Source organism: Staurois parvus, unplaced genomic scaffold (genome assembly GCF_062004578.1).
Source record: "Staurois parvus isolate SC_StPar_1 unplaced genomic scaffold, SC_StPar_1.0 ptg000145l, whole genome shotgun sequence".
Taxonomy (NCBI): domain Eukaryota; kingdom Metazoa; phylum Chordata; class Amphibia; order Anura; family Ranidae; genus Staurois; species Staurois parvus.
Genome location: NW_028317941.1, coordinates 15,131,036 through 15,157,367, shown reverse-complemented (window position 1 = coordinate 15,157,367; position 26,332 = coordinate 15,131,036). Strand labels below are relative to the sequence as shown.

At 40.2% G+C, this 26,332-nt stretch overlaps 1 protein-coding gene across 2 annotated transcripts in view; it reads left to right on the top strand.

The window, feature by feature from the left end:
- Positions 1 to 26,332, top strand: part of POLA1 (DNA polymerase alpha 1, catalytic subunit) — a 472,294-nt gene that overhangs the window by 99,341 nt on the left and 346,621 nt on the right. For both annotated transcript variants that reach the window (XM_089673893.1, XM_089673892.1), the window contains 6 exons: positions 8,170 to 8,299; positions 10,401 to 10,520; positions 19,725 to 19,824; positions 19,933 to 20,057; positions 21,203 to 21,352; positions 21,866 to 21,988. In XM_089673893.1, the coding sequence (XP_089530019.1) occupies positions 8,170 to 8,299; positions 10,401 to 10,520; positions 19,725 to 19,824; positions 19,933 to 20,057; positions 21,203 to 21,352; positions 21,866 to 21,988 (748 nt within the window). The remainder of the gene's footprint in view (positions 1 to 8,169; positions 8,300 to 10,400; positions 10,521 to 19,724; positions 19,825 to 19,932; positions 20,058 to 21,202; positions 21,353 to 21,865; positions 21,989 to 26,332) is intronic.

Sequence of the window (26,332 nt, the reverse complement as noted above, 5' to 3'; positions counted from 1 at the left end):
GCATGGTCTCTTTTCTCATGTAGCTATTTAAATGTAGAATGCACTGTTGCATGCCTTTTTGCCTTTATAAAAAGGACATGTAGTCTTTTACTTTTATTAATTTTTTTTTTTTTTTTTACTATACACATGACAAAGGTTATGTAAATGTAAAACTGATCAATGGCAATGTTTTAAAATCCTTGCCACATTGATGATGGCTGGGTGAGAACATTACACATTGCAAAGTCTGTATTGCATTAAAAATCCACATGTCCCTGATAGTTGGATAACATGTAAACATTTCATAGGGTTTAAGTGACACAATGGAGTTCAAAGCAATGGTTTTTACTGATGGGAAGGAGGTGGCATTAAGCGATATCCTTATTCTCCAAAAATAATGCGTACACATTCACTGATTAATCACTTCAATACTGGTCACTTTTACCCCCTTCCTGCTCAGACCAATTTACAGCTTTCAGCGCTCTCGCACTTTGACAATTGCGCGGTCATGCAACGCTGTACCCAAACTAAGTTTTTACAATTTTGTTCACACAGATATAACTTTCTTTTGGTGGTATATAACCACCACTGGGTTTTTTATTTTTTGCTAAATTAATGAAAAAAAACCCACATTTTTCTTAGTTTGTGTTATAAAATTTTGAAAATAAATAATTGTGCATAAATTTAGACCAAGATGTATACTGTTACATTTCTTTGGTGAAAATCACCCAAATCCGTATTTACTATTTAGTCTGTCGGAAAGTTATAGAGTCCACAAAATATGTTCTATATCTGAAAATCGATCAATTCTGAAGTACTGATTGCCAATCTAATTTCTCGAGGCCCAAAAATGTCAGAACAGTACAGATATCCCCCAAATGACCCCTTTTTGCAAAGTAGACAGTCTGAAGTATTTAGTAAGAGGCATTGCAAATTTTTTGAAGTTGTAATTTTTTTTTGGAAAATGAAAAAATTAAATTAAAAAAAAAATTTCCTTTTTTACACACACAAGGTCACCGGTGCAGTACAGCAGCATCATATAACTAGAGTGGCGGCGAATAGACTGGTGTAGTGACACTGACTGGTGACAGTATGAAAAAAAAATTAAAAGTGATCAGTATTTTTTTTTTTTTCTACAAATTGATTGCTTTTAGCAAAGAATTTAATTGCTATAAGCACGCAATTAACTGAATGAAATCGATTCATTCAGGTTTTTTTTGTTGTGATTAGCTGTGATTGGCCACAACTAATCACATGACTCAGATAGGATGTGATTGGCCCAGTCTGTACCATGTGATCACAGGGACCAATCAGAGCTAGTGACACAATTGTATACAGTGGATGGCATGAAAGGAAAGCCATCCATTGTTTACAATTGTCGTGTGACCTGCTCTGATTGGTCACAGTGGTCCCATGGTACTGGCAATGGGCTGGTACATAGATCTGTCATCAGCTGTGTCCCAGGGTCATGACAGGTGACAGATCTTGCCAGAGTGCGGCCCTGCAGGCCGTCGTGATGCCCACCCAGATCGACAAGAGTCCTGCAACCCCTTCTGCTATTGCCTGGGCGGGAACTGATTTAAGTGTTACTGAACCCAGGGCCCTGCATTCACTATATATGGTCTCCCACAGTTCGCAGAACATGGAAACGCAATTAGTTTAGTAAATGTAAACTGACAAGTAAATTTTCTCATCAGCAGTTAGAGCAGTCTTGTAACTTCTATCTATGTAAAGCAGAGCACTGGTTAAAGGTTGTAGGAGGATTTTTCATTCTCCCCTTTGAGGCTACAGGACCCCTGACCCTCTGGACAGTGCTGATTGGCCCTATGCTGATCACATGCACTCTCCCAAGGAAAAAACTCAAGCAATACACACCAAACTGAGCATGTGCAGCTTGTCCTCAAGGCTCTGTTCTATCAGGAAATGGACTGGGGACAGTAGAAGGCAAGGATCAGAGAAGACTTGGGATCAAACCTCTTTTTTTTTACACAGTGCGGAGGGATTAATCCCTTAGGTTCCACAATGAGTATAACCAGCATTTTTTACTGCATATACATATTGATTTTACTGTTGTGGGTTTAGTAACACTTTAATTGCTCTATAATCCTGTTTTGTTTGTTTTTTGTTTTTTAATTTTTCTGCCTCCTTGTAAACTCTGTGAGCTCTTGAACCTCTCCTTTTCATACTCCCATTCATTTGTAATGAGCGGTGCATGTTAGTTGTCATATACACTGTCCTATGCATACTACAAATCCCACAGTTCATCTTGGGAGCAAGAAAGAAAGGATGGCAATGTTCCTACATACAGCTTACCATGGAGGACATATACATACAGTCATGGCCGAAATTGTTGGCACCCTTGATATTTCTCCAGGAAATCATGTATTTCTCACGAAACGTATTGCATTAACACATGTTTTGCTATACACATGTTTATTCCCTTTGTGTGTATTGGGACAAAACAAAAAAAGGGAGGAAAGAAAGCAAATTCGACATAATGTCACACAAACCTCCAAAAATGGGCTGGACAAAAGTATTGGCACCCTTTCACAACTGCGGATAAATAAGAATGTTACAAGCATGTGATGCTCCTGTAAACTCACCTGGGGCAAGTAACAGGTGTGGGCAATATAGAAATCACACCTGAAAGCAGATAAAAAGGAGAGACGTTCACTTAACCTTTGCATTGTGTGTCTGTCTGTGCCACACTAAGCATGGACAACAGAAAGAGGAGACGAGAACTGTCTGAGGACCTGAGAACCAAAATTGTGGCAAAATATCAACAATCTCAAGGTTACAAGTCCATCTCCAGAGAACTAGATTTGCCTTTGTCCACAGTGCGCAACATTATCAAGAAGTTTGCAACCCATGGCACTGTAGCTAATCTCCCTGGTCGTGGACGGATGAGGAAAATTGATGAAAGATTGCAACGCAGAATAGTCCGGATGGTGGATAAGCAGCCCCAAACATGTTCCAAAGACATTCAAGCTGTCCTGCAGGCTCAGGGAGCATCAGTGTCAGCGCGAACTATCCGTCGACATTTAAATGAAATGAAACGCTATGGCAGGAGACCCAGGAGGACCCCACTGCTGACACAGAGACATAAAAAAGCAAGACTACAGTTTGCCAAAATGTACTTGAGTAAGCCAAAAGCCTTCTGGGAAAACGTCTTGTGGACAGATGAGACCAAGATAGAGCTTTTCGGTAAAGCACATCATTCTACTGTTTACCGAAAACGGAATGAGGCCTACAAAGAACAAAACACAGTACCTACGGTAAAATATGGTGGAGGTTCAATGATGTTTTGGGGTTGTTTTGCTGCCTCTGGCACTGGGTGCCTTGACTGTGTGCAAGGCATCATGAAATCTGAGGATTACCAAAGGATTTTGGGTCGCACTGTAGGGCCCAGTGTCAGAAAGCTGGGTTTGCGTCCAAGATCCTGGGTCTTCCAGCAGGACAATGACCCCAAACATACGTCAAAAAGCACTCAGAAATGGATGGCAAAGAAGCGCTGGAGAGTTCTGAAGTGGCCAGCAATGAGCCCAGATCTAAATCCCATTGAACACCTGTGGAGAGATCTTAAAATTGCTGTTGGGAAAAGGTGTCCTTCCAATAAGAGAGACCTGGAGCTGTTTGCAAAGGAAGAGTGGTCCAAAATTCCGGGTGAGAGGTGTCAGAAGCTTATTGATGGTTATAGGAAGCGACTGATTTCAGTTATGTTTTCCAAAGGGTGTGCAACCAAATATTAAGTTAAGGGTGCCAATACTTTTGTCCAGCCCATTTTTGGGGTTTTGTGTGACATTATGTCATATTTGCTTTTCTGCCTCTGTTTTATATTTGTTCCAATACATACAAAGGGAATAAACATGTGTATAGCAAAACATGTGTTAATGCAATACCTTTTTTGTGTGAAATACTTGATTTTCAGGAAAAATATCAAGGGTGCCAACAATTTCGGCCATGACTGTATGCAGCCACTCTCTAACAGAAAGTTGGAACACAGCACCAAAAAAAAAAAAAAAAAACAGAATTGGAGTAGACTGAGCAATAGACAAGGCACTTTTATTTTTAAAGTGACCTTAAATTGTGGTATGCAAAGTATACATTAACTGAAAAATTGCCTTCTATTGCTCCTGGCTTACTCCCAATTTCAGAATGTCTTTTTTCTTAATTGGACATCACAGAACACAGAGGAGTTGATAATTTTAGCCATTACTACATGGGTTATGTTAACCATCTTTAGGTGAATAAGACACTGGCTATTATAAGGCAGGTACCCTTCCCATCTCTGCTAAACCTTAGGTTTGTGCTAGTGTCTGAAGTTGATGGATGCCTTTTTGAGTCTCTCTGATAATTGGTATTTTTGGGCTTTGTTTCTACGTCTCCATTCTTGTTCCTAAGTTCTGGGTAAAAGTAGGCCCTATCTGGACTGGTCATTGTAGCCACGAGGCCAAAAGTGCCCACATGCAAGAGTGGAGAAGGCCTCTAATGTCTTTTGTTAAGCTCTGGATTGTGCGGGCAACAACCTCCAACATATACAGTACCCAGTGAGCCTGCTGGCAGGATACGCTACAGGTCCAGGGCAGTGATCCTCCTGCAGAGGAGTTAAGCTCCTGAAGGCCCTGTGGGGCCCAGTCAGGCATTTTGTCTCTCATTCACCTCTATAAGGAATCATTGCCCACACTGCCCAACAGAACCCTGCCTGATGGCTGAGCCATCCTGTTTTCAATAACTGCTAACAGAGCTGATTTCTGTCCGTCATGGCACAGCGAGTACAGGGCCACATGTATTTTTGGGGGGTGTTGTACTTTAGTGTTTTGGTATAGGCAGTCAATTCTTTCAGCTGAATGGCTGTATCCTGCTGGATTAGAGGCCTATAGTCCCTCAGCAAGCCATTGCTTCTCACAGGCAGAGAGGTGGGGAAGAGGTTAATGGAGGCTCCTGGGTTCCTTCATCAGGTGGGGAGGTCCCCCAGCAAAGTTTTCCCTGCAGTGGCTCCCCTATGGGTCAGATTGGCTATGAATTCCTGCCCTTATCTGGTATCTCCACTGTTTCAGGGGCGCAGTCCTCTTCCTTTGAGGGAGGAATTCTCTGCAACCCCTTCTGCACTGCAAAATCAGCTATCAGTAGTTTTCGCTCTTCTTTCCCTCTTGCCCTTTTGTGGGAGGGAGAATTGAGACATTTGGAGGAAATTCCTTTGGAGGAGGAGGAGGAAGTGAAAATCCAAAATCATCTGGAAATCATCTTCCCAGGAGGAATCTTGGGGTCCAGGGTTGTCTTAGACACAGAAGGCCACGGTAGGCTTCCTGGCAAATGTGTCCCACTAGACCAGGGGTCTGCAACCTTTAAGACATAAAGAGCCACTTGGACCCGTTTCCGAGAGGGAAAAAAAGACTGGGAGCCGCAAAACCATTGCAACATTTAAAACAAATCCGACACTGCATATATTGCAAAAAGCGCTCTGGTCATGAAGGGGGTTTAAGGGCCCAGTAAGCAAAGGGTTAATCAGGGCCACAGTGTATCGTCATAATCACAATCAGTGATTATGGTCAGTGGTGGGCAACCTTTTTTTTCAACTGAGCCAAATCTCGCCAAAACCACGATTGAAATTTATTTTGAGAGAAACATTTTTAAAACTGAAAATACATCCCCCATATAGTAATTCATCCCCCATATAGTAATTCATCCCCCATATAGTAATTCATCCCCCATAGTAATTCATCCCCCATATAGTAATTCATCCCCCATAGTAATTCATCCCCCATATAGTAATTCATCCCCCATAGTAATTCATCCCCCATAGTAATTCATCCCCCTTATAGTAATTCATCCCCCTTATAGTAATTCATCCCCCCTATAGTAATTCATCCCCAATATAGCAATTCATCCCCCATATAGCAATTCATCCCCCATAGTAATTCATCCCCCATATAGCAATTCATCCCCCATAGTAATTCATCCCCCCTATAGTAATTCATCCCCCCTAGTAATTCATCCCCCCTAGTAATTCATCCCCCATATAGTAATTCATCCCCCATATAGTAATTCATCCCCCACATAGTAATTCATCCCCCATAGTAATTCATCCCCCCTATAGTAATTAATTCCCCATATTGTGTCAATTCACTTACCTTTGCTCCGCGCGTTCCTCTCGCTGTGTTCCCGCGCCGTTCTGGTCTTCAGGGCGGACTGTGAGAGGAGAGGAGTTCGTCACGCTGCCCCGCCTACATCCTGACAGCCAATGTTTGCCAGCGGGCGCCCGGCACACAGAAGAGCTGCATTAAAAGAGCCGCGGCTTGCCGACCCTATTGCCTGTCACCTGGTGGGCAGTGTGCTCCGGAGCCGCAGGAAAGGTGAAAAAGAGCCGCATGCGGCTCCGGAGCCGCGGGTTGCCGACACCCGCACTAGACTGTACCTGTACAAAGCCCTTTCCAGTGTACCCTCACTTGCAGGAAATGATGTGGAGTTAGTTTTCATCCACCAAAATGATATGTTCACCAGTAGCCCATGGAGAATGAATTCTACAAGAAATGGGGTTTGCCATCTGTTGACTTTTTCCTATTTGAATTAGACCTTGGTGGTCATTCTCTCCTGTGGGAGCTTCTCTGCAGCCGCTGGTGGCTACTGTAGGATTTTGCCCTTAAGGCCTAGGCAAAGCAGATGATCTGTTCCAGAGAATCTGATCTACTGGAAGATGTTCCAATAGCCCTGAGCCTCTGTTTTAATACCTTGGTGGATTCCATAAGGCAGCTTTCACAAGTTGGCATTATGTCTATACACAGGAGAAGGATTCTTTTAAGTGTTGGTTAGTGGAATGTCTCTACAATAAACACATTAAGAGACTGCTCTTTGAGGGTGGACGCCTACTTGTACCATCCTTGGATGCTTACATCTAGAAGGTGACTTTTGGGAAATGTATTCTCTTAAGAAGGCAAAGTTTACAAATCATAAGCCAGTAAATCCGTCAGAGTCCAAGAGGAATTCCTTTCAGAAGCAACGAGCCTCATACTCGAAATAAAGAGCATACAGTCCAGTTTGGTAAAACTCGAACCCAAAGCCCTCCAGTCCTGGAGGCAAATTCTCTCAGTGAAGGCACACTTCTACCTGCTTGGGTGGAGAGGATGCCTAAAGGCCCTTGCAGCCACTTGAAATCAGGAGATCTCAGACAACTGGGTCCGCAGCATGGTGTCCAGAATAGCTTGAATTCCTCTGCTTTCCTGCTGTACACTTTTTGCTCTTGTGTGTCTTCAGATCCACAAAGAGCATTTTTCTTTGCAGTTCTGGAAAAACTACTGTTCCAAGGGGCCATTGCACCTGTACCGATAGAGGAGAGGTCTCAAGACTTTTACGCCAACCTGTTGCATGGTTCCCAAGTAAGCAAAGACGTCTGGCCTCAAGGGGCTGAACAAGTTACCAAAAAGTCAGGATGGAGTCTTTCCAGTTGGTGATTGCGTCACTTCATCAGAGGGATTTTTTTTTTTAAATGTATCCTGAAATCCTGTATTTGTACAGTATTTCATGGTAATATGTACAACTTTTAAAAACGTGTAACATCCCACTCAAAGTTTATACCCCTAGAGACCCTGGTATCTATCCAGTATACCTCCCTTTTGACTTAAAAGGAAAAAACTACTATCTCCCCTAATGGGATTGTCTACTCTCTAATTGCACTTGAAAAGAATTAAGTTTGCCATTTCAAAGAAGAAGAATGGGAGTAAAGGGTGTTTGCTTTGGGGAGGGGTAATGACGCAAATTTTTTATTGCTCCATATAGTAGGAGATATTTTTAGTTACGCTCTTCCTTAAACTGAAATGAGTTCTGAGTGGAATGCACTTTTTTAGGTTTAAGGATTACAAACTTTTTCTAAATTGCACTTGGTAAAAACATCCATTTTCAAGTGAGCTGGGAACCTATGTCATTGCATGCTTTGGTAACAAGAATAGTTGGTTAAGTTAGCTACTAAGTGATAGATGTCTAATCGTAAGCAGTTTGTGTTATGCTTGGTTAGTTGGTCAGATTATAAAATTTTATAACCCTTTCTCTACCATAATTCTCTCAGTTGTGTTATATTTGTTTTCATCTGTTCTTTATTCTAAAATTCTAGTTGCATAAAATGTATACAAATGTAATTTATTTGCACTGAATGTGTCTGAAAATATTCAATATACTAATGTGATGTTGTCCCTGCAGTGAGTCTTCACAGCTTCTCCACATGTTGGAAAACACCTGGATGGATGCCAAATTCATTTTGCAGATCATGTGCGAGCTGAGCGTTCTGCCCTTGGCGCTCCAGATCACCAATATTGCAGGAAACGTTCTGGTAAGGATTTTGAAGATGTTGGATTTTGCTCGAGGGTTTGCAATTTGAAATAAACATGCGTGCTTTTCCGAATACCCTATATGTAGTCAACATCAGATCCCTCAACCTTGCTATTTAAATTTCTTAATTGGTGTATATGAAAATGTAGAGCTATGGCCCTAGATCAGGGTGCCTGGCCACTTGGAAAAGAGGAAGCACTTCTTTCTTCCAGTAGTTCTTTCTATTTTAGTCCCCAAAATAGAATGTATAACCTTGTATTCTTTTAGGACCTGTTGGTTATGCCTTGGGTTCTTCTTTACAGTGCAACTAAATATGCAGAACGATTTCAGTGATCTTTCCACCTTACAAAGTTTGTTGAATGTCTTTGCCATTTATCATTTCAGATGGTATAAAGGAGTACTCAGATTTATATCTTGCCCTCCCCTTTGCCTGCAGTGTTGCACTTGGTAACAATTTTCTGTGCTTTTGATTCCCGCTTTTTTTTTTTTTTTTTTAAGAGTTTCAGACAATGGAATTTCCCACATTTTTTAGTGAAATGCACATTATGGTATGTAGCATGTTCTTGAAATCTCAAGAAATTTCCCAACAAACATTCAGCGCATAACATTTACACAATTTTCCTCAAAAAACTTAGTGGTTGTAAACCCTCGCATATACCCATTGAAGTGAATAGCCTCAGGTGATACACAGAAATGAAACCAATCCTCCTGCATAAGTCTTCTTTTTCTGTACGCCCCTTTTTAAAGTACTGATTTTAGATAAAATCCTCCTGCATTTGTCAGTATCACAGCACACAGGACCTATGTTGTGAATAGACAAGCTGTCTGCTGAGTGCCCCTCCGACCACATGAAAACTGCAGGTACACTGAACTGCCAAACATCATTTCAAAACCGCCCTTGAGCCAGTGGCAAACATTGCTTGATTGTACACTGTGGTAGGAAGAGTTGCTAAAGTTTTTTTCCCTTTCGCAAATGAGTAAATAAATGCACCTATATTTGCACTAAAAAGGTGCAATTATCATTATTTTACTATTTTTTTTTTTTTTTTTTTTACAAAGGTGCCTGCAAGGCATTGAACCAGTGAATTAAGGGTGTAACGCACCATGATCAGTGAATTAAGGTTGAAATGCACCATGTTACACTCTAAATATAGATGTAAAAACATGGATAGAAAGGTGAAGTTAGCCTTTAGGAAAATGGAACAGGAATCCGGGCAGAATGGAAAGCAGTAAAACTTGCTAAACAGAACTTGGTGTAAGCAGAAATAAAAGCAAAACTACAGTGTTTATATATGTACCCTAAAAATGTATAATTCAATTTGTTTTTCCCCACCAAACATCCACAATCCCTTTGCACAGTGTACCTCTACAGAAGAACCTAAAAGTGTGTCTTGTCTTTCACTCTAGTGAAGTGTTTTTTTTTTTTTTTTTTTCCTTTTTTAATCCATATAAGTTTCCTCTTTCCAGTGAGTGCATCAAATTCAGCTTGAAATTTCTAATGACTAGAAATGATCTAGTTTCATAGCATGTCGCTCTTACTGAATCAAGCAACTGTAACAAACTGACTCCGTTGACAGAGATGATGTGTCTTGTCAGCGTATTCATCTTTCCAAAATCATGTTGAGCTGGTTTAAAAGGAAAATGTCATTTTGTGTGCTATTCCATTCCAAAACTTGTTCCCTGAAACAAGTAAATGCCTTTTTTTTCCCTCCTTTTGCTCATCTCCGGCTTTTACCTTGTGAATTGGTTGGCACAAGTTTCCAAAAGAAAAAATATTGCTTTTGCCTAAATGTGTATTGAGCTGTCTTTTTTTTTTTTTTTTTTTTGTTGGTCAGTGACATTGCTGATCATGTGGTGTTTGAATCTATTATTACTTTTTATAATGTTTAGAAAGCTGGTATTGCTAACATATTGGCTGTATTGCTACTATACTTTTACATGTCTGCCCAACTGTGTAATTTTTCCTTTTGTATTTCAAATGGTTTCCCTATTTTTAGTTTGTGTATTTTGTTTTTCTTGGGGGGGGTATGTTCAGACCTTGCCAAACATTTTTTGAAGTAATCGTTCAGAAAGTCCCAACATGTTTATTTTCTCTTACATAGTCAAGGACATTGATGGGTGGCCGCTCCGAACGAAACGAATACCTTCTGCTTCATGCTTTCTATGAAAGTGATTTCTTAGTGCCTGACAAGCAGTTTAACAAGAAAAATCAGCAGACAGTGGTAAGCTTCCTGGCAGTACTTTTTATGGTGTTTCCACAAATCTTGTTAATTAGTTTCTAATCGGTGAAATTAACCACTTGCACTCCTGAGGATTTGCCTCCCTTCCTTACCAGGCCATTTTTTGCTGTTCGTCAGTGCCCTATTTCAACAGGTAATTGCGCAGTTGTGCAATGCTGTACCCAAACAGAATTGATGTCCTTTTTTTCATGCAAATAGAGCTTTCTTTTGGTGCTATTTGATCAGTCTGCGGTTTTTATTTTTTGCACTATAAACAAAAAAAGACCGACATTTTTTTTAAAAAACACAATATTTTTCAGTTTTGGTTATAAAATATAGCTAATAAACTCAGTCATAAATTTAGGCTAAAATGTATTCTTCTACATGTCTTTATATTAATTGGTTTGTGTGAAAGTTATAGCGTCTACTAACTATGGTATATATATTGGAATTTACGTAGCTATTCCTTTCTGACTGCCTATCACATTTCTTGAGGTGCCAAAATGCCAGGCAAATACAATCCCCCCAAATGACCCCTTTTTGGAAAGCAGACATCCCATGGATTTTACAGAGGCATGTTGAGTCCATGGAACATTTTATTTTTTGCCACAAATTTTTTGAATATGACAATTTTTTTTTTTTACACAAGGTTTGTTTAATGATATATTGTTCATGCATGCCATGGGTATATGTGGAATAACACCCCAAAACACATTCTTCTACTTCTCCAGAGTATGGGGATACCACATGTGAGAGACTTTTTGGCAGCCTAGCTACATACAAGCCCCCAAAATCCAATGACCACCTCCAGGCTTTCAAAGGGCATATTTCCTCATATCACTTTCCCACTACCTATCACAGTTTCAGAGGCTCTAAAATGACAGGATAGTACAAACACCCTCCCAAATGACCCCTTTTTAGAAAGTAGACACCCCAAGGAATTTAATAAGAGGCATGGTGAGTATCTTACAGATATCATTTTTGTCCAAGGGTTTTGAAAAAGAAAAAATACATTTTTTGTCTTTCTTCATTTTCCAAAAACACGTGGCAACAAATTAGATCTGCAAAACACTCACAATACCTGTTAGCATATACCTTGGAGTGTCTACTTTACAAAAAGGGGTCATTTGTAGGGGTTGCTCCTATTATCCTGGCATTTCAGGGCCAACATTAGACGCCTATGCCACACATCACCCACTCTTGAAGACCAAGCCTTTTCTGACACTTTTTGTTAACATGAAAAATTTTTTTTGCTAGAAAAATGACTTTGAACCCCCAAACATTATATATTTTTTTAAAGCAGAGGCTCTAGAGAATAAAATGGTGGGTGTTGAAATTTTTTACGTCACACAATATTTGCGCAGTGATATTTCAAACACATCTTTTGCGAGAAATACACTTTTTAGAATTTTAATGCATAAAAACACAATATATTGCCCAATTGTTTGATAAAGATGATGATACGCTGAGTAAATACCAAACAGCATTACAATTGTCAATGCCCGTGCAATGGTAACAAAGTACATACATTTTTATTATCGATACCTCACATGCATGGTGCAACCACTGTTTACATACCGGCACGGGGTCAACGCTTGCGCACGCTGGGGGGCAAGGGTGTTTTTTTTTTTTTTTTTTTGCAGTTATTTTGATTTTTTTAATTAATTTTACACTGTCCCTTTTCATATTTTTTATTTTTTTTGATCACAGGGAATGCAAATATCCCCTATAATTTCAATGGGCATTGTCATACATTCTTTTATGAGAAATTTGGGGTCTATCAGACTCTAGATGTCACCTCTGCCCTTACATTATTTAATTTCACCAACATCGGTGTGATCACATGCTTTCCCAATTTACAAATGGCACTTTTTATATCCTGCGACTCTGAAGTGATGAAATACTCATAGTTTCCGATTTCTTATATTATAGAGATGATTGGAGCCATTCTGGTCTCTGACCAGCTCTATGGTCAGCCAGAGGAACTGCCGACTGCGTTCTCGGATTCCCCTGTGGGACGGTAGAGCCCAAGAAAACTGTGGAAGGCAGCAGGGGGTAGGGGAAGGGAATGTCCCTTCCCGCTGCTCGTAAATACAATTCAGCAGCTAATTGGCCACCAGGATTGTTTTTACATGAAAGCCGGCCACCAGCTGAAAAAAAGATACCAGGATGATACCTGTAGCTGCAGGCATTATCCCGGTATAATCACTCAAAGTCCAGCGACGTACCAGTACATTGCTGGTCCATGTTGGGCATATATGGAACAGCAGAGAAAACAGGCATACGATGAATTGGCTCTGTGGATCAACATGACCGCATTTCATTCTTTTCTGTAATGCTCATGTTGAGGGTTAGGCCCAAAATAATTTTTTAAATTCAGAAACCATGATAGGTTTCCATGCGAATTGTCTGAAAAGAGCATAATTTGGGTGGGCGGCCGGCCATGTATTGTTTTGCGTATAAATTGCCTTGGCCCACAGTCAATTGATACAAATCTTCCGTGAAAAACAGCGGAGGGTCTAAAAGCTAGTGCTGGCAGCGAATGGGGCCAATCCTGCTAACTGTGTTTTTGTGGACACTATACAAAGGAGGCACTAGTATAGTTCTGTTCATGATCAACATACTGATCCGTACAAACACTAAACTAGTAATGGCGGTGATCAGCGTGAGTGCGATGGTGTGCGGGCAATCTAATGCTAGCTGACCCTGGCTGGGAGGGGCGCTAACTGACCCTGGCGCTATCAGATGTCACTAGTGGCAGGAATACAGTGATCAGTGAAAAATTCTATATGCTGACACTGTACTAATTATTATTATACATTATTTATATAGCGCCACCGAGTAAAAGCACCACTACATTTTACATGCATGCATTAGATTAGCACATTTAACCCTTTCATCACGTGATGTGGTAAAAGGCCAATCACAGCGGCCTTTTACCACGTGATCAGCGGTGTCCAATGACACGCTGATCACAGGGAAATGCAAGTGCCGGTTCTCGGCTGCACTTTCCTCACGCTGTCAGATCGTGAGGAAAGTACTGCCGAGAACCGGCAGTTGTCAGAGCGGGGATGCTGCACTGCATACATGTGATATTTTATATCTATAGTGTAATGTTTTGACACTCCCTGCTTGGGATATAACCATTTTGGCAGTAGCATATGTCTACATATTTACAACATGTTACCTGGTATACCTATGGTATAATTTTTGCATACACCTCCTGTGGGAAGTGTTCACCTGTGAGCCAGTGCTACAAAGACTTTAGGCTCTAGTAGTCACTGTCTTTGTTGCACAATTATTTGGACCGGTCTTGGTGTCATTTTATATGGTTTTAGGTCTGTGTGTATTGTCTCATACTGAGGTGATGGTAAACCAGGGCGATTGCCCAAATGTCAAACTTGTATATGTAATAAAGCATAATTTTTGGAAATTTTTCTGATTGTCACACTCTGTTCATAATGTAGCCACTTTCTCTGTGAATTTCTTTTCACAACCCCCCTTTTTGTGCATGTCTTTTTTGGCTACTGAATGGAGGCCATCTACTGGGTGATATGGTAATTTATTATATAACCTCTAAATAACTATCTTTCACTGATGATCAGTGCCCTGATGATCGGTGCCCAGCAGTGCCACCCGCAAGTTCCGCCCAGCAGTGCGCCCACTAGCTCCGCCCACCCGTGCCCAGCAGTGCACCCACCTGTGCCCAGCAGTGCACCCACCTGTGCCACTCTGCAGTGCCACCTACCTGTGCCTAGAAGTGCCACCTACATGTGCCCAGCAGTGCCACCCACCTGTGCCCACCCACCTGTGCCCACCAGTGCCACCCACCTGTGCCCACCCACCAGTTCTGCCCACCAGTGCAGCCCAGCAGTGCTGCCAGTCAGTGCCACCAGTCAGTGCCCATGGGATGTGCCAGTCAGTGCCCAGCAGTGATGCCAGTCAGTGCCGTCTATCAGTACCCATAATCAGTGTCACCTATCAGTGCCGCCTATCAGTGCTGCATATTAGTGCCGCCTATCCGTGACCCCTAGTTAGTGCTGTCTATCAGTGCCGCCTATCCGTGCCACCTCATTAGTACTGCCTATCAGTGCCCTTTAGTGCTGCCTATCAGTGCCCATCAGTGCCGCCTATCAGTGCTGCCTCATCAACGCACATCAGTGAAGGAGAAAAAATACCTGTTTGAAAAATTTTATAGAAGAAACAAACTTATTTCTAAAAAAAAGTCCTAAACTTTTTTTTCAAATTTTTTGCACTTTTTTTATTTATAGCGCAAAAAGTAAAGTGCCCAGTGGCGATTAAATACCACCAAAAGAAAGCTCTATTTGTGAGAAAAAAATGATCAAAATTTCATATGGGTACAATGTTGCATGACCGCGCAATTGTCAATCAAAGTGCGGCAGTGCTGAAAGCTGAAAATTGGCCTGGTAAAGAAGGGGGTATAAGTGCCTGGTAGGCAAGTGGTTAACCCTTTAATCACCCAATGGCACTGGCTGGGTGACAGTGATCAAAGGGTTAATAGGGGCGATCAAAGGGTTAATAGGGGCGATCAAAGGGTTAAATGTGCTAATCTAATGTATGTATGTAAAATGTAGTGGTGCTTTTACTCGGTGCCATGTTCTCTCTTCTCTCCCTGGACCGATGAGTAGGGGGCGCATGATTACATTGTTTTGCCAAGAGCTGCTGCTCACCCGCAATATGCGGGTAATTGGTTGGCAAGTAGTTAAAAAAAAAACAAAAAAAAAACGTATTTCCTGTTCTGATGACTCTCCAGCAAGTGAGAGGAAATCCCTTCAAATTGAATGCAAGTGTCACTACTGGAGGATTTTCCCTCCTGTTCCAGTGACAACTCTATAACTGGATGCATTAGTGACAGTGGTCACAAGGACAAATGGGGTAAATCTCCCTAACAGGGACAGAGTATAATAATTGCCTTTCTAACCCTTATCTGGCAATTACCTACTCTATCCAAGTTTAAAAATAGTTTCCGCTTTAGCCACTTTGACCACATTGAGGAGGAACAGCACCTCTCACTGATCAGTATGTAAACGAGGAAGTATCAGTGTGTAACAGCACCCAAAAATGGTCCGGTTTAATGTTGTCACTCTTCAGAGGTGGTTTATGAATCGCTTGCTGTTGGGAAACAAATGGTTTAATCATTTTAAGACCGAACACAATTGTTAACATCCACACATTTTCCCTTACATTTTAATGAGCAGCCCGAAAAGCAGAGGCTTGTACAGCCAAGCTTTTCGCATTTTATTTTGAGCTGAATGTTTTTTGTTCTGCGCTTTAACAGGTCCTTTCATCATGTGTTTGTAGTGTGCACTGCATATTTGCTTTTAGGTTCTTTTTGAGTTTTTACCCTGCTTTGTTCTTACAGCATTCAGTGCACTTTACTGTAGTGGTTGAAGATGCCAACTATACCCAGATAAGCTTTGGCTTGTCCCAGAATAAATAGAAAATGGCTCAGCTTAACTGCAGTAGGAAGAAGGTCAATTGATATTAACCTGAAAAGATGAAATTGCCTTGCTTGCTCTCCGAGCAAGTATTGGTAGTGTTTGAATGCTGTGCTGTCAGGTTAGCCCATCGTGTATGTTGCTTAGTTTGTTTGTGATTTCTGGAGTCTATACCCCTGCATGCCAGTCCATTGATCATATACAGAGTTATTGTAATAGGTATCAGTGTGGACTTTGCTACTCTTTTCTAATCACGTGGCAAATAAGAACACCTATGTTGTCTAGCAATTTCAACCCCCTTGTGGCTGCAAAAAAAATGCACAAATGCATTAAGACAACATACCAGAACCCTGCCATGTACATTAATTTTAAATGAATATGCATGACTGGGTTCCTTTTCTGTCAGTTGGGACACCAAGTAACAATTTTATTTGTCAACTTGGAAAGTTAATGTAGTTGGAAGCATGAACTATCTTTTATTGCTGTGGCATTAAATAAAAATTCCGGCCTGCTAAGGAAAATCTCTTCCAGCAGAGGTCTGAATCTCATATTTGTATTATGTCTCCTGATCTCTGTTTTTATGTAACCAATTTGGGTCTTAAAAAAAAAAAAAAAACAAACAGCGTACAGTTTCCATAGCCTTTTGGCCGCGTTTTATGCGGGCACGAGAGCCCATTCATTTGAATGGACTCCCGTGCCACGTTACACGCAGGGAAGAAGTCCCTACTCTTCTTCTGAAAACGCAGCCCACACGGGAACCTCGGTTCCCAGTACAGTACATTCCTCTGTGCAGGTGGTGCGGCTGCACGGATTTTTGTGCGGATCCTCAGCCGCACCACCAGCACATATGTGAACCTAGCCTAACCTATGGTTCACATATATGCAGCCGTGCGGGACACTTTTTGCACGGGCACAAGAGCCCATTCGTTTGAATGGATTCCTGTGCTCTGTGACACGCAGGGAAGAAGTCCCTGCACTTCTTCTGAAAACGCAGCCCGGTTCCCAGTACGGTTGCTTTTTCCAGTGCGGGCGGCGTGCCATTAGAACTAATGGCACCCGCATTCCTTTGTGCGGGTGGTGCAGCTGCACGGATTTTCATGTGAACCTAGTCTTAGACTGTCCCCAACCCAGTGGCTACTTACATCAGGTGGTCCTAAACCAATTAATGCGCTGGTGACTGGCTGGTTTTCTGGATAGATAGGTCACTTGGTCAGATACATTTAGTATTGCCTATTTTAGTGTTTTGAATAAACTTTTGCAAGAATGTTTTACATATGAAAACCTAAATCACTCTGTCTTAATGGGGCAACTACACTCACCAACCACTATTAGGTACACCTTGCTAGTACCGGGTTGGAACCCCCTTTTGCTTTCAGAACTGCATTAATTCTTCTTGGAATAGATTCAACAAGGTGTTGGAAACATTCCTTAGAGATTCTGGTCCATATTGACATAACATCACGCAGTTGCTGCAGATTTGTTGGCTGCACGTCCATGATGCGAATCTCCCATTCCACCACGTCCCAAAGATGCTCTATTGGATTGAGATCTGGTCACTGTGGAGGCTATTGGAGTACAGTGAACTCATTGTCATGTTCAAGAAACTAGTTTGAGATGATTTGAGCTTTGTGACATGGTACACTATCCTGCTGGAAGTAGCCATCAGAAGATGGGTACACTGTAGTCATATAGGGATGGACGTGGTCAGCAACAATACTCAAGCAGGCCGTGGTGTTGAAACGATGCTCAATTGGTGCTATGGGGACCAAAGTATGCTAAGAAAATATCCCTCACACAATTACACCACCACCACCAGCCTGAACTGTTGATGCAGTGCAGGATGGATCCATGCTTTCATGTTTACACCAAATTCTGACAGGAGTTGCACCCAGTATAGTCTGCTGTAGCCCATCTGCTTCAAGGTTCAACGTGTTGTGCGTTCAGAGATGGTATTCTGCATACCTTGGTTGTAACAAGTGGTTATTTGAGTTTCTCTTGCCTTGCTATCATCTCAAACCAGGCTGCCCATTCTCTTCTGGCCTCTGACATCAACAAGGCATTTTCGTCCACACAACTGCTGCTCTCTGGATATTTTTTTTCTTTTTCGGACTATTCTCTGTAAACTCTAGAGATGGTTGTGATCAGTAGTTTTTCAAATACTCAGGCTAGCCTGTCTGGCACCAACAACCATGCCATGTTCAAAGTCACTTAAATCCTCTTTCTTCCCCCATTCTGATGCTCTTTTTGAACGTCAAGTCTTCTTCACCATGTCTAGATGCCTAGCTGCATTGAGTTGCTGCTGTGGTTCGCTGATTAGCAATTTGTGTTATCAAGCAATTGAGCAGGTATACCTAATAGAGGCCTGTAAGTGTATGTTCTCTATGAAGCTCAGAAGGATAAACCTGCCAATGTTTAAACTAAGGAGGCCCTTTTAAAGTGGTGTTAAACCCAAATGTAATATATAATGAAATATAGCTGATTAGCAACTTGTGTTATCAAGCAGTTGAACAGGTGTACCTAATAGAGGCCAGTGAGTGTGTGTTCTCTATGAAGCTCAGAAGGATAAACCTGCCAATGTTTAAACTAAGGAGGCCCTTTTAAAGTGGTATTAAACCCAAATGTAATATACTGCGGCTTAAACGAATATGTTGGCTGTATTGTGTTTTTTATATTTAAGGCTTTTCTTTGTTCGCCTGGTGATCAGAACGGTAACATACTTTCCTGTCCTAGGGTTTTTCCACTATGGACACAGGAGCAACAGAGACAACCTTTGGACAGCAGCATTGTCAGACTGGGAAGAGTGTATTATTAAATTAGCAGATTTAATGGGATGTGGCTAGCAAATATGCCAACTAACACTTGATAAGCAGTTACAGCAAACTTTTTTTTTTTTTTTTTTCCCTTTTGTGGTAAAGCTTTTACATAAAATGGATAAAAGCTGAAGTGTTAAATGGTTTTTCCTGGTGAGCCACTCGGTCTATTAAAGCAGAATTTAAAAGTTTTTAGGTGTATCTAAAGTTTTCAGTAGTGGATAGGGGTTAGAACACCTGTCATTCCATTTTTTTCCTGGTCTTTTTTCTGGGTTTGGTCTGTTCAGCTGCTTCAATGACTGAACCAAGATAACATCGCGCTCAGGAGTCAAATCGTCACGGCACAGAGAGGTGCTGTAAATGCATCACATACACATATACTTCATTCGCTGCAATGCCTGGAATGCGCTGTATTGCCTAACATTGCAGTGTGATTTGGGCTGATGCACTGCAATAAAATGCATGATGTCCAAGTTTTATTCCAGCATGCTGTACTGCAAAAGGGAAACACAGAAAACAATGGTTTCCTGTGTGTCCCTGCGGTGACAGATGTTTTACCATGCAGAAAAATGTCTGTCTCCACACAGTGTGATTCTTCCCAAAATCATTTATTTGTATTTTTAATAATGCTTTAAAATCCAGTGTCATAACAAAGGTGGCAATGTAGATGTTAATTTGTAAAATTTGCTCAATAATCAATTTTTTTTTTTTTTTTTTTTTTTTTTTAATTTAACTTGGCACCGCCATTTAGCAGAGCTCTAAGCAGAACAATGAACCATATATGCTTGCTTATATGAACATCAATAGGGAAATGGAAATGGACAAATGCCTGTAACAGAAACTGGACCCAAATTTTGAACGGAAAGGGCATAGTGATAACTATTCTACTATATTTCCTATATCTGAATGTTATGCGATAACGGCTGTATGTTTTGCAGGTAGAGGATGATGAAGACATGGATACTGATCAAAATAAGAACAAGAAAGGTCGAAAAAAGGCTGCATACGCTGGTGGCTTAGTTCTGGACCCTAAAGTTGGTGAGGAATCCCTCCCTCAGATGTTTAAAACGTATAAATGCATTGTTTTTACTATGTGCTACTGTGGGTATGTGGCACACGTAAACCTATTCCTATTATTCTTTGTAGGTTTTTACGACAAATTCATACTGCTGCTGGATTTTAATAGCTTGTACCCCTCAATCATACAAGAGTATAACATCTGCTTCACTACAGTGCATCGGATAGCTTCTAATGGTCAGAACAAAAAAGAGGTTGGTGAGATGACCTGTGGCAAATACAAATGAGACCATCATTTTTCTATGTTGATAAATATCATGGTATTTTAGGAAACAAATTTTTTCTTAGAGCATAAATAAGCAACTTGGGCTAAGTCTATAAAGGTGAATTCGTAACTGGGTTAGCTAAAATATATATTTAAGTTGAACAGGTTTTGCACAGCTCATGTTTAACTTGGTTAGCTTCTCACCTAAGTGTTTGCATATAGTAATTTTAGCCTAATTTGTTCCAGCATGATGCTGTTGGGCTAGCCATTCTCCTAGGTGGTGTGAACATGGAAGACTTTTTTCAGTCACCAGGATTCAGTTCTGTGTTGTTATCTGTCTGGTACTGCTGATTTTTTTAAACCTCATTAAATACATTTTTTTTCTGTAATTTTTTTTTCTGGTTCAATGAGGTGCACATGTAGTTGATTTTTTTCCCCCTTGGTTCAATCTAAGGTGTACATGCAGCTGAATTTAGAAAATAAGGTGGTGATGCTAAAGGAAGCAGTTTTGCCCCAGTCCTGCACACCTCTGTTTTTGAGATATATATTTAGCAATAAAGGCAAATGTAAACATAAAGCAGACATTTTCCTTTATATTCACTCCATTCTTGTACTGATAAGTTCAAATGCCTGGTGTAAAGCTTGCAGCCTTCAGTAACTTACCACCTAAGGGCTATGTTTAACCATTAGGCTTTCAAGTATTATGTTAATGTGTTTGCTTTTATTTACCAGGGTCAAAGTTAACATTTTGACAAAAATCAAGTGTACTTTATACCTGTCAACCTACATCCTAACAGGCTTACGCTTGAAAAGGCTAAATCTTGCTTTGCATACTTGCCGTAAGCAAAGGGTTAATTATACGTCTATCTAGGCTGCAACAAGCAATGTTTTTTTTTTCTCCCTTTTATGAATAAAATTGCTGCATTTTTGTCCCTGAAAGTGGTCTGCTAGATTTTGATTTTTCTTTTTTGACTGCTTGGCGTCTTGCAAGATAATCAGCACATTTGAGCAGGAACAGCGGTTTAGGACAGATTATTGCTGCTAGGGGCTAGCGAGTGTTTGTGATTAAGAAGCATGACTGTTAGGAGTGAGAAGGAAGCTGAATTAAGGATTACACTGCATAATGGTTCGCAGGGTGAAGATCAAGATGAAATTCCAGAGCTGCCTCATCTAGATCTGGAGATGGGAATCTTACCTCGAGAGATCCGGAAACTGGTGGAGAGAAGACGTCATGTCAAGCAGCTGATGAAACAGCCTGACCTGAACCCTGACTTGTATTTGCAGGTAATTATGTGCAGAGGGCTGAACATACGAGTGCCTTGCTGTATGCTTCATGTTCCTAAAGCTTTCCAAGCTTTTTTGTAGTTTTATTCAGCATTTCAATATGCATTTAACTCTTTTAATTTTTAAAATGAACAATCAAATTGTGTAGTTCACCTGGAATTTTAATGTGCCTATGTGATCTAACGAGACGGAATACATTCTTTGATTTTTATTAACATAATAAGGGAAAGGTTGCTTTTAGTGAATTATTGCAGAGTACGGTGTTCAATTTTATCTATTATTGCTGTGTTTGGGTTTATTTTGTTTTGAGTGACGATTGCACCATTTGTTGGTTACTGGAAATGATTTTAATGCTATCTGCCAATAAATATATTTTTGCTCTTGTGCAGTTTAAATATTAATGTGTTTACTTTGTTGATTGCCTAATGTTCATTAGTATTACAATAGCAGACCATTGTTGGGACAACAGTCACTCCATTTGTGTCTACTTGTTTTGTTACTCTTTTATTTCAGTATGACATCAGACAGAAGGCTCTGAAGCTCACTGCCAACAGTATGTATGGATGTTTAGGATTTTCATACAGTAGATTCTATGCCAAACCCTTGGCTGCGCTGGTCACCCACCAGGGACGAGAGGTGAGTTCATTCCTGAGTTCTGTCTTCTGACTTGCTGTAGCGCAGACCATCCTTTATTATAAAAAAAAGAGGTTTACATCAGATTTCTAGTGACTGTATAGTTGTGCCCACTAATGGTACGTAAGCGTGTAGATTGCAAGCCCTTTGGGGCAAGAAATCTATTTTACCATTGTATGACATGGTTGGAAATAATTTCTTATAGAAGTCAGTGTTTTACTGGTAGTGGTGTACAGAAAACCTATGTAATACACGGTTTACTGTCTTTTAAGTGGAATCCAAGCTCAGTGTGAACAAACATCTGAATAATAATTCAGAATTTATATTGGTGCCTAATTCAGAAATGTTTTGGAAAGATGTTTTCAGGAACATGAGAATTAAAGTTTCAGCCAAGGAATATGTTGGCAGCTAAAGCCGGCCATACATTATACTGTTTTCTTATCCAATTTCCTCTAGGTCTACCTTTTTAACTATGTAGTGCAAGGGCCTGCCTGATTACATACAATTTGAAAATGTTTAGGTTTGACCTCATAATGTATGGTTTTGGTAAATAAAGGAAAGTTTTACAAGAATGTTGTATTTTACTTATATGGACAGCCTAAGACTGCATTGTTGGAAACGTTGCAAAATTTCCTGTTTCTTTTATTCTCCTCTCTCTTTACTTTCTGCTAACTTAACAGTATAAATTGTGGCATGATATAGATTTCTGATTAATCATAGTTCTAGATTTTAAATATGTAATTTGATTGTTTTTATTTAAATGGTTATTGTATACTTGAACGCCAAGACACCTCCAAGTTTCTCCTAGTCTATTACAAAATGATGAAGAGGGGAAATATCCTGCCGTGGGACAGTGGTTTCTCCCAGTATAGATGAGCTATGCTGAAGTTAAACGGATGTCTCGTTCGGACCAGATGACAGTTTCTTGTACTACTAGTTGTTTCACTAGGTGGCGATAGATGCTTTGCAATCATTAAACAATTAAGAGATTTCATGCATCTGAACTTTTGTTTTCACTGCTAAAGAGTCCCATAATAAAGCATTAAAAGGCTCCAATTTATTTATTTTTTTTGTCCTGCCCCTTCCCACGAGTGGATTGTATGACTAAATCAACAATTATTATAAAATCAACTTTTTATTTTTCTTACGAAACAGCCTGATGCTTGGGCTGTTTTATTTAATTGGAGGGATTTGAGTGCTGGCCTTTAGTTTTTGGGAAGTGTTTAATTAGGCTGATATTTGGTAGTTGTACCACAGTGTTCAAGGCTCTTGTCTCTATAGCAGACTGCTCTTTCATTTCTGCACTAGTACATTAATGTGGTGCCTGATAAAAGAAATGACTAGAAGGATCTGAATATTACCATTTAGTAGATCTCCAAAAGCTACAGCTTTAGGGGTGGCCAAGGATGGTAAAAAAGTCACTTTCTTGGGGCCTTCTTATTCATCACCCCCTTTTTTAAACATGAGTTTGATGTTTGCATTATTCTTATAATACATATGTCAGAGTTGAGTCCAAATGCAGCTGTGGCTAGCACACAGATATACTGACCTTATATGTGATACATAATTATTGTTTTATAATTCGTCTGCAGATTTTTCAGTTGTTCAGTAATGGCTGTAGGTATCCTATTCCAGTTTTGTACTCTGGTGCCAGTTTTGTTCTCTGCAGCTGTCTTACATATTTTTTTTTCTCTTCAGTTGTCATCTTTTTTTTTTTTTTTTCCCATATATACAGTTTGTATCTGTGTGTATATACAGTGTGTGTGTATATGTGTGTGTGTGTGTGTGTGTGTGTGTGTGTGTGTAAAAATTATTTTTTTTTTTTGTGGTTATATTCAGACTTCATATGGTGTCCAATTTTAAAAACAGCTAGAGTAAGTGCAGTATCCGTGACACAGTGGATCCAGAGAAGTAATTTTGCTGCAAGTTATTGCATAAGTTATGTCCTTATAATGTTGAATAGGGTATGAGGCTGGTGCCACTGTTTGTGAAATGCTTTCAGACACCGAAAAGCTGGTATTTTTAGCAAGTGTAAAGAAGAGCTCCACACAAATACTGCTCATCAATCCTTTCTCTCTTGCCACCCCTTCACATCTACTCCCCCAGCCTGGTGGAATTAGTTGCTGCTCTCTTGTTTACCATAGTCGCACAACCAGCCACTGGCACCATGTGTCGGACATCTCTTGACGCAGCGTGTTCATGGCAAGTACATGGCAGTAATTTTGGATTCTGCCGCAGAATGCTCAGAATGAAGATGGAGTTTGGAAATTTCACTTCTACAGCGTATCTTAGCTCAGAAACAGAACTTGAATAGGCTAATAAAAAGCGAATAGTCACCTTCACATGCATAGCTTCCTCCCTGTGCTCCACCTTGCAGCCACCAGACCTGGATGTGTCATGCAGCATGCCATGCTAATGGTTTGCTGTACATTATAGGTAAAAACAAATAAGCCATGTCTCCTGTTTGTTTATTCAAGCTTCCAGTACTAAAGAGAAATATTGACCATGCACCTGTGTACTCTTTTGTATTATATATTTATATTTGCCTATGGAGAAGTTAAGTCTATTGACTCGACAGATTATACTGCAGCAGTCAGAGGTCACTTGAAATGATATCTGCCTTCCCTTGCAAAGCATACTGGGAACTGTAGTCAGCTATAATTGACAGCGTATGAACTCCTCCCAAGAGCAGTTAGATGTAAGCAGAAAAGCAAGTTTTGCTATATTGAGATCTAGGGGACAAAAATGAGAAGCTGTGGGGAGTCTGGAGAAAGGCATGCTTCATGTCTCTTTGTACAGGGTATGTAACTAATAGCTCATCTTTGGTGAGTGAAAGAAACCAGCTTTTTAAAGCATGACGGAACTTTTTGTCAGTTTAGTATTCTGTGCTATTCCACCCCTCACCTCTAATAACCACTGTATGTCTAAATGATAAATTCCATTAAAGAATGAAACTTACAATAGTCCTAACTTAAATAAAAAATATCCCAAAACAATAAAAATTTATCAGATATAAAAGTGTATACATATAATTTCTTAATTTGAAAAGAAAGTGGGAAAGAAAATTAGTTCAAGGGTCACTGAATATAAACAGTCTATAATGCATATTTAACCACATTTTCTAGATTTTCTTCATCACCCATCCCCCACAATACAGTATATTAACTCATCAAATAGTGTTGATCTCTAGATTGATAGGTTAAAAATATAAATGCAAATATCATGACACTTTAGCAATCACTCCCTAAAGCACTCATTTGACCAGTGAAATAAAGGTAAATGTATAAGCACTCATATAGTAGAGTAAACCTAAATATATGTTCTCGGGTTGTAGTGGCTAAAGCAGGATCATAGTTGCAGCTACAACCATGATCCTGGCACTGTTTTTTTTTTTTTTCCTGCCAGCAGCTCCCGACGACTTAAAAGTGATCTAAGCTTTTATACAACTGCTCGATCACTTTTACAGGTGTGATGGGAGAGCCTGGTACCAATGTGACCACTCTGATCGCAATTACTGTAAAGAGGGGAAGACACAGAAGTTCCTACCCCTTTTCTGTAACATTAGAAACTGGAAGTGGCAAGGATTTTGTCACTCCAGTATTGGTTTATTTACAAACCCTTAACAGCTTGCACAGCATTTGATCAAACTGTCCTCCGTTTGATCGGATGCTTTGAAGGCCAAAGGGGACAGATGGGGTCTGTCACATGCTATCACATGGGATGATGTTCATCCTCTTTGCGAGCAATAATTCTAGCACCAGACCTCTGGTGGAACTAGGTAACTTTTAAAGGCTTTTAAAGCATTGCCTATGGTTAGTTTAATGTACAGTAGTTTGTCACCATTCCACAGGCGTGTGCGATACTAAAGGGTATGACATGTATGGTATCTATCTACTCGATATAACATCTTTTATATTTTACCCAACAGTTGGGTATTCTGTTGTATTTGTGTTTGCCAAAATTCATGAAAATTTATTTTTTCCAAATATTTTGTTTGAAAAACCACTGCTCAAATACCATGTGTCATGAAAAATTGACACCACTATTTTATTCTCTAGGGCCTCTGCGTTAAAAAAAATGCTTGGGGGTTCCAAGTAATTTTCAAGCAAAAAAATGCATATTTGTACATGTATGAGAGAAATGTAAGAATTGGGAGTCAAGTGGTCAAAACACTTCTAAAGCTTTCTTCAAAGGTGCCTTTGCAAGCACAAATTAGCATTACATCATGAGTATATGACGTTTTGCTGTAGGCATGTGTCAGCAGCTTGCAGGTGCAATGTCAGGCTCCTGCAGACACTCTGTATAGCTTTCAGCCTTTACCTTCCATACAAGCAGATAGTTACTGAA